General features: G+C 41.5%; 1 protein-coding gene across 1 annotated transcript in view; it reads right to left on the reverse strand.

Moving 5' to 3' along the window:
* LOC308321436 (neprilysin-like) overlaps positions 1–15,870 on the reverse strand; it is a 50,076-nt gene that overhangs the window by 20,990 nt on the left and 13,216 nt on the right. The window contains exon 5 of the mRNA XM_080772312.1: positions 1,233–1,313. Coding sequence (XP_080628438.1) covers positions 1,233–1,313 — 81 coding nt within the window. The remainder of the gene's footprint in view (positions 1–1,232; positions 1,314–15,870) is intronic.

Here is a 15,870-nt window from a genome sequence, read left to right on the forward strand (position 1 = left end):
TGTGTGGCGGTTCTGGACAACTGTGGGTCCGACCGACTGACGACACCGGGCACTGCGCTCCCTGTGTGGGTGTGAAACACGTGTAGATTTGAAGTAGGTGGGGTGAACGGTTCTCGAGTTACGTGGATTACAGACGTACAGACGTACACACAGAGACTTGGTGCATTTATTTTATAGTTATAGATTTGAATGACATTGGACATTCTGCAGCGGCTCAGGGGGAGTGGCCGGTAAAGTAGCCGGAAGATGAACCGTGAGGTTCCCAGTTTGATCCCGGGCTCCCCCAGAGTGTCCTTGTTCATAAAAAAATATAACGTGCCGTTAGAGCTTGCTTTGCTTGCTTAGAAAACAAGAGTTGGGGCACGGTGGCACAGTTGGAAGTGCTGTCGCCTCACAGCTAGAAGGTCCTGGGTTCGATTCCCGCTCGGGGCGCTGTGGGCGCTGGCGCCGTGTTTCCTCCTCCGCGTCATCAGTGCCCATACCCGAAGGCGGGGTTGGCGAAAGGGCCTTTCTGTGTGGAGTTTGCATGTTCTCCCCGTGTCCCCTAGGGTAGGTACCCTCACAAAAAACATGCAGTAATCCTGGTCACTAAACTGCCTCCCCCTGGCCAGCCAGGGTGCCTGATGGAGGGGAAAGGAACTGGTTGGAATGTGTTCCTTCCACGCGCTACGTCCAACCAGGGAAACTCCCCCCTGTCAGGTGTAAAGGAGCAACTTGGACACTCAGGCATAAAGGAAGCATGAGTTCAAGTCCGTTGCTCTCCCCAGGTTTGCGGAGGGTGTGTAGAGCCCAGGATCACATTAGATGATTGACACAGGGGTGAAAAATGGGTTACAAAATCGTGGGATAAAAAAATATATTAAAAAAAAAATTAAATATATTAAATTACACAGCTGAAAGAATGATAAAATATGTCAACATTCAGCATTGTGATCTTGTGTTTTTATGTAGGGAAATACAAATTCTACAAATACAAAGGAGAAGAACTGGACTACTTAAAGCTCAAAGTAATTTTGGAAATTAGCCGCTGATCAGTGAAATAATGCCGGATAGATTTGCACAGTAGTAGAGGCATTTCAGATCAGAGCCATTGAAGGAGAGTTGAGCCATTGAATAACCGGAATGTTTATGGATTGCACTGGAGTCAATGGGCATTTGTCACACTCAATGGCGCAACTCTCAATAGAAGGCACTGTTTCAGATGTACAGTAATCCCTTTAACATTGACTCACTTTCATTGGTGCAGGATGTATAGAGAGTCTTGGCCTTAGTGAGGGCCTCAGCTTCCCCTTCTACTTGTCGTTCCAGGACACCTACAGTAATAATGGAGGCGAGAAAGAAACAGAATATGGTGGGAGGATGGAGAGGAAAGGCGGCGGCATGGGTGGGGGGGGTAACAAATGAGGCCGTGGGGAGGTGGAGAGTGGAGACATATTCAATTCAGCATTCACAGGAAGTACAGACTAGGATTTGTCAGATTTGTGGTTTTGAAAAGAAAATCACATGCAGACCATATGGATTTGATCTCTGGGAGTTTTAGCTGTCCAATCTTGGAACGATCTCTCTTTCTCTGTCAAAACATTTTTGCCTTCACCGGCAAAGAACAAGCACTGACACAAGTCCAGAAACTGCGAACTGTGCCACTATAATGAGACCAAGGACAGAACAAATCGACTGCGGGCTGATTAGACTGTCAACAACCAAAACATTCACATGGTTTAAACCAGTGGTTCTCAACATGAGGTCCGGGAACCCCAGGGGTTCCTCAGCTAAATCAATGATAGTTACTCTAGGAACCTTACCAGATAGACCCTTCCATTTGTAGAGTGTACAAATGGAACCAAATGGACCCTTATGGGTTTGTTTGGTTATTATAATATCTCATATCATAATAAGATTATTATATAACTACAGTATTATCAAATTGTACATACAGTATTGTCACTATTATTATCTTGTTATCCTGCCACATGCTACACTAACATTTCAATGCTTGAGTGAGTGACAAATAAAACCCTCTTGAATCTTGAAAGCCCTCCAGCAGTACCATAATTATCATAAAATGTTATGAACAACATATTGGAATAAACATTTTAATAAACTTTCATTATGATCTTTATTGGGATTTGAGAATATGGCATACATTTCTTCTTGGTATGGTTAAATGAATTTTTGTATGACATTACAACAATCATAGATTTGTCTATGAATTGATTGAATAGGGCCTAAATGGAAACAAGACTGCAAGGACTTTTTTTGTGCTATCCCTTTTGGACTAAGCGTTTGACTGTACTCACCTAACCGCTCCATTAGGTAGCAATGTATGTCTGTCCCTGTTTATGTCCGAGCACGGAAAGCTGCAACACGGTAACTCTGTCATTTCCTGACTGTTTCGGATGCAGGAAGGCTCGCCAGAACCAGGCCGGCCCCCTGGGCGCGTTCCTGGGGGTTCCGGGGACACACGGTAACTGTCATTTCTCAACGGTTTTGGACACGGGGCAGCTCACCGGAACCGGGCCGCCCCCCTGGGTGTGTTCCTGGGGGTCTGGATGTTGTGGCGACTCTGTCTAATAAACTATTCAATCAAAATCAGATAACTACAGTAAAGACAATTCCAGCCATGATAGAATAATATATGATCCTTCCCCATTGACCACTGTACTTTATTACAACTTTGACTTCCACTGGTGAAGCCAACTTTCTAACTATAAATATAGTCTGGCAATGTGATCCATTTCTAACGCTGCAAATACATCTGTGGAAATTTAACTCAGAGTGTGTAAAGACCCTAGGTCATAATTTTGTTTATGCAATTTAATGGATTTGTTTACTATTTACTATTTATTTATTTTGTCCTATACAAACTATTAAGTAACCTAAGTGTCGCTTGTGTGGTCATCTAACTAAACTTCCTTATGCAGAAGATTTGTCCCAGCTAAAAAAAAATTAGACAGTTGACTCACCTAAAACCAGTGGATAATCATGTGCGTATGGTCTGCAAAATGTCTAGTACACGTATTGAATAAGGTTAATAATAGCCTTGCTGAATACCGAGCCACCAACAATAATTAACAAAATACCAGTATATCAGTGTTGTTTATACAGTATTGAATTACTCTACATCACAATTTTTAGTGGACCATGTACCTACTATTTATTTTTATTTATTTTTTGTTATAGATAACTCTGACATTCCATGTCAATCTGACCTCATCAAACCCTATACACACAAGATACGCTCCATTTATGGCCAGACTTCATCAAACCCTATATACTCAAGACACTGCCCCGGCTGCCACCCTTCATATATGGAGCTTACCTGTTCTGAGATTCCATTATGTTGATCTGACCTCATTAAACCCTGTACACTCAAGACACGCTCCATATACAGTATGTACAGAATTCAATACTTGCGCAAGCAGAGCGTGCAAGTACTGCGATCGGCTGGGTATGTCGGTGTTGTCCACTGTATTTCGGTGTTGTCCACCGGCCAATAAGGGACTGTCACGGGGCAGCCCGGGCCCTATACACACACACACACACTGATTAAGGACATTGCACGCACGCACACACCACACAGACTGTGGGTAGTGGGGCAGACAGGTCCATATAATCATATCATATAATGTCAATACTGTTGATGTATGCATTTACAGGATGTACAAATGAAATGATACACAAAGGGAAAACATTCCGTTTATTAACCTGTGTTTATTGCAACCTCAGTGTTTGTATGGCCTTTCCAGTGCTGGCACTTTAAGAAGGGGGGAAGGTGCCAAGTACTGTTGAGGAGTAGGGGTGTTCCACAATGTCAAGTGTTAAGTATGTCTATTATCGGGGGAAATGAATGTAACCCCATATGATGTATAATCTAAAATAGAACATCTAGGTGTGGGGTTACCTATTCAGGTTCAGCTGATAGCTGTGAGCTTGTAGATCTACTGTTTATATTTAATTGCTTCGCTGTGGGTGGTAGGATCCTCTCCTATAAAGAGGAGACTGCAGGCAGAGCTAGTCAGTTATGCTGGGGCAGGCATCATGCTGACAGCCCTGTGAGAGAGCTGCTGGGGCCCATGTCATGGGCATAGCCTAGTGTAGTTTGTTATTTTTCCTTTTTCCTACGTTGTACATTAAGTATTTTTGAGTTCTTTGTTTTGTATTTTGGCCAGTATTATTTTTGCTGTTTGATTTTTCTTTTGTGAATATCTACACTGGAGCTGGAGGTTTTGAGCAATAAAAACCACCAAAAAGCATCGCTGACTGTTTTTGGAGCCTTGGCCCTCGGGCAACTTCACAGGGACCACCATTCTTGATGACGTAACTAAGGTACGTTTGGTGATCGGCTGAGTATGTATGTCGGGGTAAGAATGGTGGTTGATGGTGACATAACTAAGGTACGTTTCAAGGTTGGTATAAGCCTTATACCAACCTTGAAACCCTAAGGTCAATAACGGGTCTAAAGGATTTAGAACAGCAGTTAGACATTAGCTAGTAGCAGTACTTGCGTGCTCTGCTTGCGCATAAGTGCAAGGCACAAGTTGGCACCCCAAGAGAGTGCATTGATCTGTGTTGATCTGACCCCCCCATGCCAAAGCGCCAGCACTCTCCCAGCAACCTGCCGTCACCCAGGTGGATGTGTGCACGCGACCTCGCCCTTTAGGGTGTTTGGGGGAATATCTTCAAATTAAATAAAGAATTCTTGAGATTCTAACTCACTTTTCTGTGGAACCTCTTGACTTCCGACTTCTCATGCAAATGACAATATGTTAGGTCACCAGGCTTCTCAACTAGTGGTCCATAGACAGTTGGACACTAGTGGTCCATAGCATAATTACAGGTGGTCTGTCTCTTCTTGGCTATAGTGGACACAGGGACATGTTTCTTCTTGGCTATAGTGGCGGACAGGGACAGTGGACAAGGAGTCTTATGTAATTTCCTGGCCCCCGATGTTGCCCAGTACAAATGTTACAGGTATGCCAGTGTGGAAATACCACTTTCACAGCGATATGTAGTTACAAAAGGTAAAATACTTTGTTTTTTGCAGTAAGCTCTGTGAATTGTGTCTGACAGAGTCTGTGGTCATGTCAATGAGCTGATCCACTTTTCCATTAAGTACTTTTGGAATTGAAGCATATGCCTCTTCAAATGATGATTACTGATAATGATTATGATAATTGGGGGGGGGAGGCTATTCATCTGAAACCGGTGAATCATTATGTGTAAGGATTTGTAATTATGTTTAATCAGAGTCACAAATAAGCTTAGGCATCACCAACAATGAATAATTTATAAATTGCATTTAAACAGATTTTCTAATGCCTTTTCAACATCACATCACCACTGTAGGCTTTGTCTACTATGGGACTTGGCTATACAACATTATAACTCAGTCCCATAGTAGACAAATTAACAAATTAGTACATAGACCAGGAAGGGTCTCTCGTCTAGACTATAATGACCAAAGTTAATGTGGACACTCTTTCTAATAGAGTGTATGCGCATGACATCATCATCATACTTGGAAGTCATGCGGGAACGCCTACTGAGTGGCAAAAAAACACTTTCTGGCCTTGACAGAAGATCCACTGCGGATGGTTGCCTTTTACCATAGCGTTGGTGACGGTCTACCTTCATGCTATAGCCACAATTACATTTAACATACACAATTACTTTCCAATTACCGGTAGGTGGAGACTGGAGACATATATTGTGTAATGATCCCTCCATGCCCTAGCCTGACACTCAGTCTGAATTGGCCAATTAGCTGCTGCAATCAGATTTTCGATCGAATCTCCTATATATTTGTAATGGTAGCGATTCAGGGCTGGAACCAGACTATCCATGCCCCCCACGCCCCTCCATGCATAATTTACTTTCACTCCGTTCCATTTCAAATATAAATATAGGGCTTTTGATGCCACTAAATTTATAAGAAGGGACTCCTAGGAGCTAACGTACCAAAAAGATATTATGAATTAGCGACATAACTCTTATTTCAAATAGTGAAATCTACAATCACATAATGTGTCACAATGCAACACACTGTGAGTTTGTATTTACACTATTTTCTTAATTTCCTGACCTTTACATTTTTCTCGTAGTTAGTAAGAGTATGTACTTGAGTAGCCTTAATGTGTTTCTGTACCACATGCAGCTTACATTTCGGACTACTAAGGTATTCAATCAATCAATCAATCAATGAATAGGCTATACAGTTCATACTCTTTATCTATGTCTTAATCCCGTTTTTGATCCGTTTTGCTATCTCCATTGAGCACATGGTTAGTTCCTCTTTTTTCACTGATAAATGTTTGTTTAGATGAGTAACGGATGACCTTGACTAGCCTGCTCAGAGTCCTGATCTTAGTCCAGCATCAAACACCATTTGGAATTAACTGGATGCTGAATGCAAGCCAGGCCTAATCACACCAGTGTCTGACCTCACCACTGGTCTTGTGGGTGAATGGAAGCAAATCATGGGCTTTGCTACTATAACATTTCTCCACTATTCTGGGAACCTACTGTAGTAGTACTACAGTAGGTTCCACCATGTGAAAAGAAAAGCTTCTTTTCACATGAACCTACTGTAGCTGTTGTAATTTGCTTCCATTTATCCATATGAAAGACTGACTTTCAGCTGAAATGAATTTAACGAACGTGAAAGGCCATGGGTGGTGGGTGGTGCCATGGGGTCATAAAAATCAATAGGATTCACCCTCAGGGAAGCACGATGATGCACAGCAAAGTCAAAGGAAATCCACAAAGTCATTTTCCCAGATATACGGTTTGAGACCAAAATGTTGGACAGACCGCAATCTTCATAAATAGTATGTACGTACCAGGGGGGCAGTCAGACGGATATTTTGTGAAGCCACTAAGGAAATGAAAGTTCATATAATGGCCTGTTGTGGCGCTCTCATTGGGCTCAAAAAAACCCATAGCCCCATAGAAGTCCATGTATTTTGGCCCAACTTCACCTAGACTGTATTACCTTAATAAACATGGTCATGAATACTTTTTGCTTCCAGTCACTAGTTTAAAGTCTCATTTCTAATGTCATAATATTCTTTTTGGAAAATTATGGTCCCATTTATTAGAAAAATGACCATAAAGTCGCGCATGTTCTGAGGGGCGTGGCTACCGTTACAGTCTATGAACGGGATCCCCCACCCACTCGAGTCAAAATAAAAACCAACGAAGAAGAAGGGGGAAGTCCCGCCTCGTTGTCTGGGCCAGCCAATGGCCAGCTGGGCCAAAACGGATCTAGAAAGATGGCGACTTCCATTGCAAGGACTGACAGGCTTCATTTTACGTTCACGTTAGACCCGCGGAACGCTTTGTCCATATTTTTTACAGTCTATGGTACGTACACAGGTATGTCCCATGGTAGAGTTGGGCGAATATTCGCTGATCTACAAGCTCACAACACGCTGCGGAATGATAGCATTCTGCTCACTATAACACACTTTTCCGTAGAGAGAAGTGTCTTGAATGACACAACAAATATATTGCTTGCCAACCCTAAAATACACCAAAAATACTGGGAAATCAGCTGTATTCCCCTCCTCTGGGCTTTCTTGTCTGACACCTTAAGTCTTTTGATTGCTGACTCAGATCGTTTTTCCTTCTCACACCTCCAGCTCTGTAACACTCTTTTTACGTGCCCCGCTTTTCAGAGTTTTTCCAACCTTCCTGTTATCTCAGTATCAACTGTGCACTATGTGCTCATTTAATCTTAATGAAGTCCCTTAGTTAGGGACCCTTCATAGGGGTCTTCCTGTAAAAGGGCACAGATCGCGTGTGTGATTGGATTACTGACTTGTCTGGTGCTCTCTCTCTCTCTCTCTCTCCCTCTCTCTCTCTCTCTCTCTCTCTCCTGAACCTCTCATACCATGGCTCTCTAAAGCCAAAGGAGACTTGCTGTTGTGCAGTTTGTGGTATCAGCTTCCCTGTGGACCATTAGAAGACTGGACCCATTCTGTAAAGAATTGGGTCATGACTGAAAAGAAAGACAAGTGAAGGACAAAGATAAGAAGAGAGGAGAGAAGGAGGCATGCATGTCACCCCAACATATACAGTGCAGACTCCAGCTATTTTACATTTCCCTTCACTCTGTGGTTCCAAAATAATCTATAAAATCTCCACTCATGAATTCTGATTTAGCCAAGTAAGACTGTCCACAGCCCCAATAAGGAAGACATTTCATGACCCTTCAAAAGCAGCCATTCCCTTGATTTTCCATCACCAATTTTACGTGACTCAGAGAGCTCATGCGTTTGTGTATGCTGTCATAAAGGCTCCAACGCCTGTGTCTTGCGACAACTTAAATTTTTTGCTCTGTTAGTCAATATTCAGTAGCATGCCCTTGGAGATGCCCTCAACACCCTCAGGTCCAAATAATGAACTCTGAGATACTGGCAAAAACAATCGTAGGCTATTGCATTTGCTAAAATGTTACGTGGCAAACAGGAGTGACATCATAGTTGGCTTAATACAACTCCCGTATTCCTCCTTATGTTTATGAGAAATAATTGTGGTCTTGCGCATTTCAATTCTCACTCTTGAATCTTTGTCGAGCTTTTTTTCTTTTTTTTGGTCATTGTATGACAGACATTCTGGCTTAACTGTCGTCAAGATAAGCACTTTGAAGGATATTAAATCACTCTGCCTTGTCATAATCTGCCAAGCAGTCCCATTTATGAAGGCTTTTGTGATGGCACAGTTGCCTCAAAGAAATATTGTCCACCACCTTGTGATGGCATTGCTGTCACAATGAATATTATCTCTTGGTCACAATCTACTGGTTTGTCGATGATGCCATAGGTCTGTATACCAGATGTTCAGTGAAATAATGGATTTTTGTTCCCTCTCTGTTACAATGTGTCCTTCACAGGGGGATTTACCATTGTGTCATACAATCCTTCATCTCATAAAGTAAACAGCAACACTCATGTCCTCCCTCTATATACACAGCTGAATGAGAACCGTAGAACATGTGTAGTACAGTATGAGCACACAAACAAGTATGATACGTGTCGTGTATGTACATGCACACGCACGGTTAACACTTCATTTGCTGGCATATTTTACTCCGAAAAGCCCCGCCTTCCGTTACCCCCCAAAACCGTGAGGCATAATCTTCTGTTCTTACCTCACGCTGGTACATCTAAACTCTAAAGTCTCTCTAGAAGCGTTTATATTCCGAACGAGATGCTTGCTGAAGTGAGAAATGAAGACAGAACATTGCTCTTTTGGTCAAAACCATGGAGAGAGCCCTAGATTTAGAGTTATGAGCCATTCTAATCGGGCCGCAAACAAGGAAGTGAAAGGCAGTGCACATGCACGAAACAGGCACTGAAGAAGGAAAGGCCAACCAAAATAAATAAATGTATATATTTTTTTACATCAATAGAAAATACCTAAAGGTATCTGTCTGTCTGTACCATAGAGTATAGGAAAACTATTTGGATGCCAACTGCCATAAAACCCCACGAAGAAGAAGAAGAAGAAGAGTATAGGAATAGCATAACAAACAATGGAGCTGACGTAACTCGAATCGTCTCTACTCAACACTACTGCTATTTTGGACTGTATTTTCACTATCTGGATATAATGCCGAGGACAGGAGCAAATTGTGCCGCAACACAGAGATGTACTGATTGTATTTACATGACGTGGGACGGGACCAAGGCTGCTGCAGGCATAGTCTCGAGTCGATACGCAACGCTACTTTTATCTTCTATATATATATAGGCCAACTAGTTATGCCATTCTTACATGTCCTAAACTGTGATTGAGAGTTACCGGTATGCGCAAACTCACGAGGAAGAAGAGAAGCAGCAATAAGCTTACAATAAGCCATGTAATGGTAAAACTGCTAATGATAAAGCTAGTTAGCATTTAACTAAAGATATTTTTGCATTATGGTTACAATTAAGTAAAAGCTCTTCACTTATGACATTGATTATAATTAAAATACAAACTCATCACTGCACATCTCTGAATATGCTGTGCCTGCCCTTGTATTCTCTCTTCCGTATAAAATTAAAGTGTGACAATTACTATAGTCTGGTTGAACTATTAGGGCAACCACACTAAAAATGTTTTGCAAAAATTGGCCTCCTGGTGGCGCTGTAAGCACCAAAGTTCTTTAGGTGGAAAAGGGGCCTCTGTGTTGGCTGCAAATGCATCAGTGGAATAGTTCTTCTGAGCAAATTGTGCCTAATAGAGTCCATGGAAGATGTACTGAATACAAAGTGGTATCGGATGTTTGGCTGCTGACATAGCTTATTAAAAAGATGGTAATTAAAAAGCTCACGGTCAATTGGGCAAATTGTTTCAGAGTACGCCACACCTGAATTGGAGAGAAACAAAGAACATACACCCACCTTTTATAGCTTTTTACGACTAAAACAATTTAAGGTATTTACAAGCATCCACGAACCTTTATACGCATGCACGCGCACGCACGCACACGCACACACACACATGCACGCACGCACGCACGCACGCACGCACGCACACACACACACACACACACACACACACACACACACACACACACACACACACACACACACACACACACACACACACACACACACACACACACACAAGATTGAGAGCCTATTTATTGCTATGAAACCACCTGAGGCACTGCTGTGTCCAGGTGTTTCCACCCCACTGCAGCTGTTGGCAGCAGTAGGTTACTAGGTTCCATCCATCAGTGGGGGGCGATGTACTGACAGGCAGGCAGCGGCAGCCAGCCCACGGGTCAGTGGTCACACGTCTGATGACATGTCCCTGAGACGAGGTCAGTACTGTTGTGAGGCCTCACATTTCTGGGGCTTACAACTCCAAATACATCAGTCCAGGGGTTCTCAACCTGTGTCCCAGGGGCCGCAAGGATATTGCAAGTGGGCCCCCAAATTATTGGCAAAACACAAAGATTTTTATGATAATATGATATTAATATTAAAAAGTGACCCGGAGGATTGGTGTAGACGTCTGAGCAGGCGAGCACCCAGCCGAACCCATCCAGTCTGACAGCATGTCGTGGGTTCAAGTCCCGATCCTGACAACCGTGTTGTGTGTCTCTCTCTCTCTCTCTCTCTCTCTCTCTCCCATTTCAGTCTACTGTACACTATCAAATGAAGGCAGAAAAAGCCCCAAAAATGTATATATATATATTTTTTAAAGTGATACTTTTGATCCTAGTCGGAACACAATTGATCGATTGATCATTCTAATTAACATGCTCTGAAAATACACATGGCCCACCCACCCGACCACTTAACAGGGCAGCCAAAAGGCTGCACACTGATCCAGGAAAGGTTGGGAGCCACTGTATTAGTCCATCCATCAAGACAACCGTTGTTTTCATCAACTCCAGTTTTAAACACATGAAGCCAATACTAAAGAGATGTGGTGTTGTAGAGGGGAAGGAGTGGGCCATGGCTAGACCCCTGGAGTATAGGGCTTAAGTGGTTAACTACAAGAAACAAGTGGGACTGCTGAGACCGTAAAAGCCAGCTGTTTCTCTCTAACTCCAGTCATTCTCACTCATTCTTTCTCTCCCTCTTTTTTCTCTCTCCTTCTCTTTCCCTCTGTCTTTTATGGCTTCATCTGTCCATAAGCAACCACATCAATGCACATCCGCACGCGCACGCACGCGCACGCACACACACACACACACACACACACACACACTCTACGCGATTTTTACACGATAAAATGTGCACATAAGATAAGAACTATCAGATATAACATAACATTGCAGCGCTGACTGGTAAACCAAACAGCCTAGAGGAATTGAGTATAATTTGAATGCTAAATGTGAATTTCTGCTTCTTGATTCACACTTGTGGTGAGATAATTACTGTATGTATGAGAGCTTTCGAAATCCACAAAGGTGTATATGATGGGATAGAATTATGTGCTATTTGTTTACTGCACGTTTTTTAATTGGGTGAGTAAACCAGGCAGTGTGTGAGAATTGATCAATAATTTACAGAATTCACAGTAAAAGAGTGAGCATGGGAATTTGAATAACAAATGATTGCACTTGATGACATGAATGAAAAAATGTCCGCTTCACTCACTTTGAAGAACAGGGCGAATGCAGTGAAATTAAGGAATAGGCCACAATCAAACAATCACCAAAATAACGTGCAAATAATAATATGCAAATAGAAGTGCTGAAAATAGTCTACACTGAGTATTTTTAGAATAAAAAGGGCAATTTAATAGTTTTATTCAAAGATAAAACTTACCTGAGATGTATCTTTCAGTCATAAACATTACAAAGTGCCACCATTATGTAAAAGTATTTAATTTTATATTGTAATAATATGGCATATAATGAAATATGGCAGCAATGATACAAATGGTGAATATCAACATCATTAGAAGTGAACATGCTAAAATGTCCATTAACAGGCTGTTGTTTGTTATCAGAGGCTTAAAGGACTAAGGAAAGCTTAAGAGAAGTTATCTGCCAAGGTCTCTAGACAGTAAAAATCCTAAGTGATGTCTCTAGTTTGCAGGTGTTAACATTAATGTTTATCGGCAGTGAAATTGATGGGGTCAAAAGTTTGACACAGCTGTGGAGTAAGTACAGCTGCCGCTAACGTGTGGGTGTTGTGAATTAAGTAATCCTCTGTTGTGGTCCTAAGTCAAGAGCTACAGTATATCTATTAAGGGTGCTTTGTGACTGATCTTACAGATGAGTTACTTCTCTGTTAAGCAAGCAGTAGGCCCTAAGAATAAGATTTCATATTATATATTAAGCACATACAGAGAATATCAGCTTTATTATTAAACAAAAAGAAAGAAAAGAAAGAAAGAAAGGAAAAAAAAGTTGGTGAAATTAGTTTTTGTGTTCTATAAATTAGCAGAAGTGACATGTACATGTGTTCAAAACAAATGACTCAAATGATATAAACCTAGTCAAGGCAGGACAGGAATACAGTCAGTCGTGATAAAGAGATCAAAGATGCATACACACATTATCTATGTGATGTTCTAGATGAGTTGTATGTTTGGGCCTATAACTTTGATAAAGTAGAACTCATGGTGTCACAAACATACTGTATCTACATGTTTATGCACTAGAATTAATCAGTATACCGGTAGTCCATTACAGATATTTGGTGTTATGGTACAGACAGTATTGTACCATAACTGTTGGCTGCTTGACCATACATATACTAACCTCGCCTCACCAGGCTTTCCACCACCTCGGAGGAAAGCCTGGTCTCTGTTTCAAAAGTCTTTATGATCCTGTCAGGAGCGGATGATATCGTTAGGTCATGTTGTAGTATTGTTTTGTAGTCGACAAACGGGAACAACAGGCGGCGGCAACAAAGGAAGTTGCCGCCTGTTGTTCCTGCCTGTCGACTACAAAACAATACTACAACATGACGTAACGATATCATCCGCTGCCGACAGGATCATATACCCTAAATGAAATGGTGCCCAGGCTATACATATACTGATTCACACACTTACATGACATCATGTTACTACGTATTCAACAATGTTCCTTTCTATACTATGACTCATATCACATTGTGTTACCGGAATCGTCAGTTCTTTGGTTATGGACCGCTGAATAAAGCTTATTTTGACCAGGGAGCAATCTGGAAAATAAATCTGAGATAAAGGCATTTGAAATAACTTAAACAACTACAAGTCGACGGGTGCGGCCAAATTGTTTCCCGTTCATTTTCTGTTCACTACATCGCCCAGCAACCCAATGCTAATGTATGTACCGTAGCATAGCATACGTCCCGAGACCTAACTCATACCACTATAAAGACCATAAGACGTATATACGTCTTAAGCACGGAAGCGTTGGATTTGATAGGACATAAATTAGGTAGTCAATGTGTATAATTAATTAGGACCACCTCAAGGGTCCACCCAACATTTGGGGTGCAGGTCTATCCTCCAACATATTACAACAGTGGGCAAAATGAAAAGGTACAACCACCACAAAAACACTGCTTTTATTGCATTCTATGTTGCTATTGTAATATCGTATGAGCGGCTTATCCAGTCAACAATAATTAGCCAATTACTGTAGATATGGATCATTAGTCATTAGTCAAACTTGCCATTGTCAGCAGAGTATTACTAACACACCCACATCAGGAATGCTACAGCGTTCACAGTGACAGTTTAGGCTTACAGGAACTTGTTGTGAGGAGCTACATACGAATTCATTGGAATTCTGTGCACTACAGTATGTAGTCATCTATTCGGTGTGTACTGTAATTTTGCCACCCACAAACTACAGGCCTCTCAGTTAAACCAGTGATTCCCAAACCACATCCAACCTGCCGTCCCTATTTTGGCCATGTCAGTATAGTTGAAAAGTTTGAATGTAATTTTCTTTAATTTAATAATCATAATTTTTCCTCAAACTTTCAAAAATAGCAAAAATAACAGACCTACAATCTCAATGCAATTAATTGCACTACTTTACTAATACTATATTATGATCACTATTTTCGCTAAGAATAAAGGTGTGCCTTATATTTTGACTTGCCTATTGGTGTGTCTTGGGCACACTAAAGTTTCAAAATCACTGATTGAGACAAACATTTTTGCTGAATACCAAAACTGTATTTAATCACAGATAAAGAGGTTGATTCGTGGTAATAGAGGTCATGATAGTCCTTGATGTTCCTTGGAACAGCCGTCTTGAATCCAATGAATCATTCTGTTTCATCTCCAGCCTATCTGACAGTGATAAACAGCTTTAGAGACGTGCTGAAGCTAAAGGTCTGGAGCCTGGAGTAAGAAGGACCCAAGTGGGGCATAATAAAATGAAGAAAGTTTTACCAGTGAACGCCTGGAATAAAAATAAATAAACTGTATATAAGTAAAAGTACAAAAGTATTGCTATCAAAATATACTTAAAGTAGTTCACAAGTTGAAAATGTATAATTTTCTTTAAATAGCAGTTTGCGATGCATTGTGAGCTTGTAGATCTGCTATTTTCAAATGGCAGAAATGTATAAGTGGTTAATGTATGTTTTGTAATAACCAAAATCTACAAAGTAACTAAAGGTTTCAAATATTGTTTGTGGAGTAAAAGTATAATATTTGTCTCTGAGATGTAGTGGAGTAGAAGTAAAAGTATTGAACATTGGAAATACTCCAGTAATGTAAAAGTACCTCTGAAAGTGTACTCAAGTACAGTGTAGCTACTTGAGTAAATGTACTTAGTTACTTTACACCACTGTGCAGTGTGCGCCCATACACAAACACACAATGTAATATGATCTTCCCTGTAGCAACCGACTGTGTCACGATGAGGTTGATGAGACTCTCATACCTTCTTAGTGCTGTCAGGACATGACCCGCGCACGTACATTGGTGTTGGTGTTGGCTGTAGTGTACGTATGCCGTTTGGCTCCAGCTAGTCGCCACCAACAAGCCGTGGTGGGCGGGGTCTGGCATCCAGAATAGAGACTTTTCTGGATGTTCTATCTTCTGTGGCAGTATGAAATGCATTTCTGTCTCCACCAGGCCGAAGGCATGGGGAGAGAGTATGTTTTGCACTCTGTCCGTCCGTCTGTGTGTGTGTTTCACATCTGCTCTTTATATCGCCACCAAGAGGCCAACATAATGTAAAATACATTTACTAATATTACTCCTTCAGATTTTATCCGAATGTCAAGCAAATCGGTACACATGCTCTCCATATATGTGATCAAGACGGGTTTGTTTGATTTCTCATAATCCACCCTGATTGGCTACGATTGGCTTCTACACTTTTCAGGAGTTTTGTACAAATCGCCACAACTACTCAACGCAGCGTCCGATTGCGGTGAAACTGTGCATGCGTATTCTCACTAGGCT

The sequence above is a fragment of the Protomyctophum bolini genome, assembly GCF_963924005.1.
Source record: "Protomyctophum bolini genome assembly, chromosome: 9".
NCBI lineage: Eukaryota > Metazoa > Chordata > Actinopteri > Myctophiformes > Myctophidae > Protomyctophum > Protomyctophum bolini.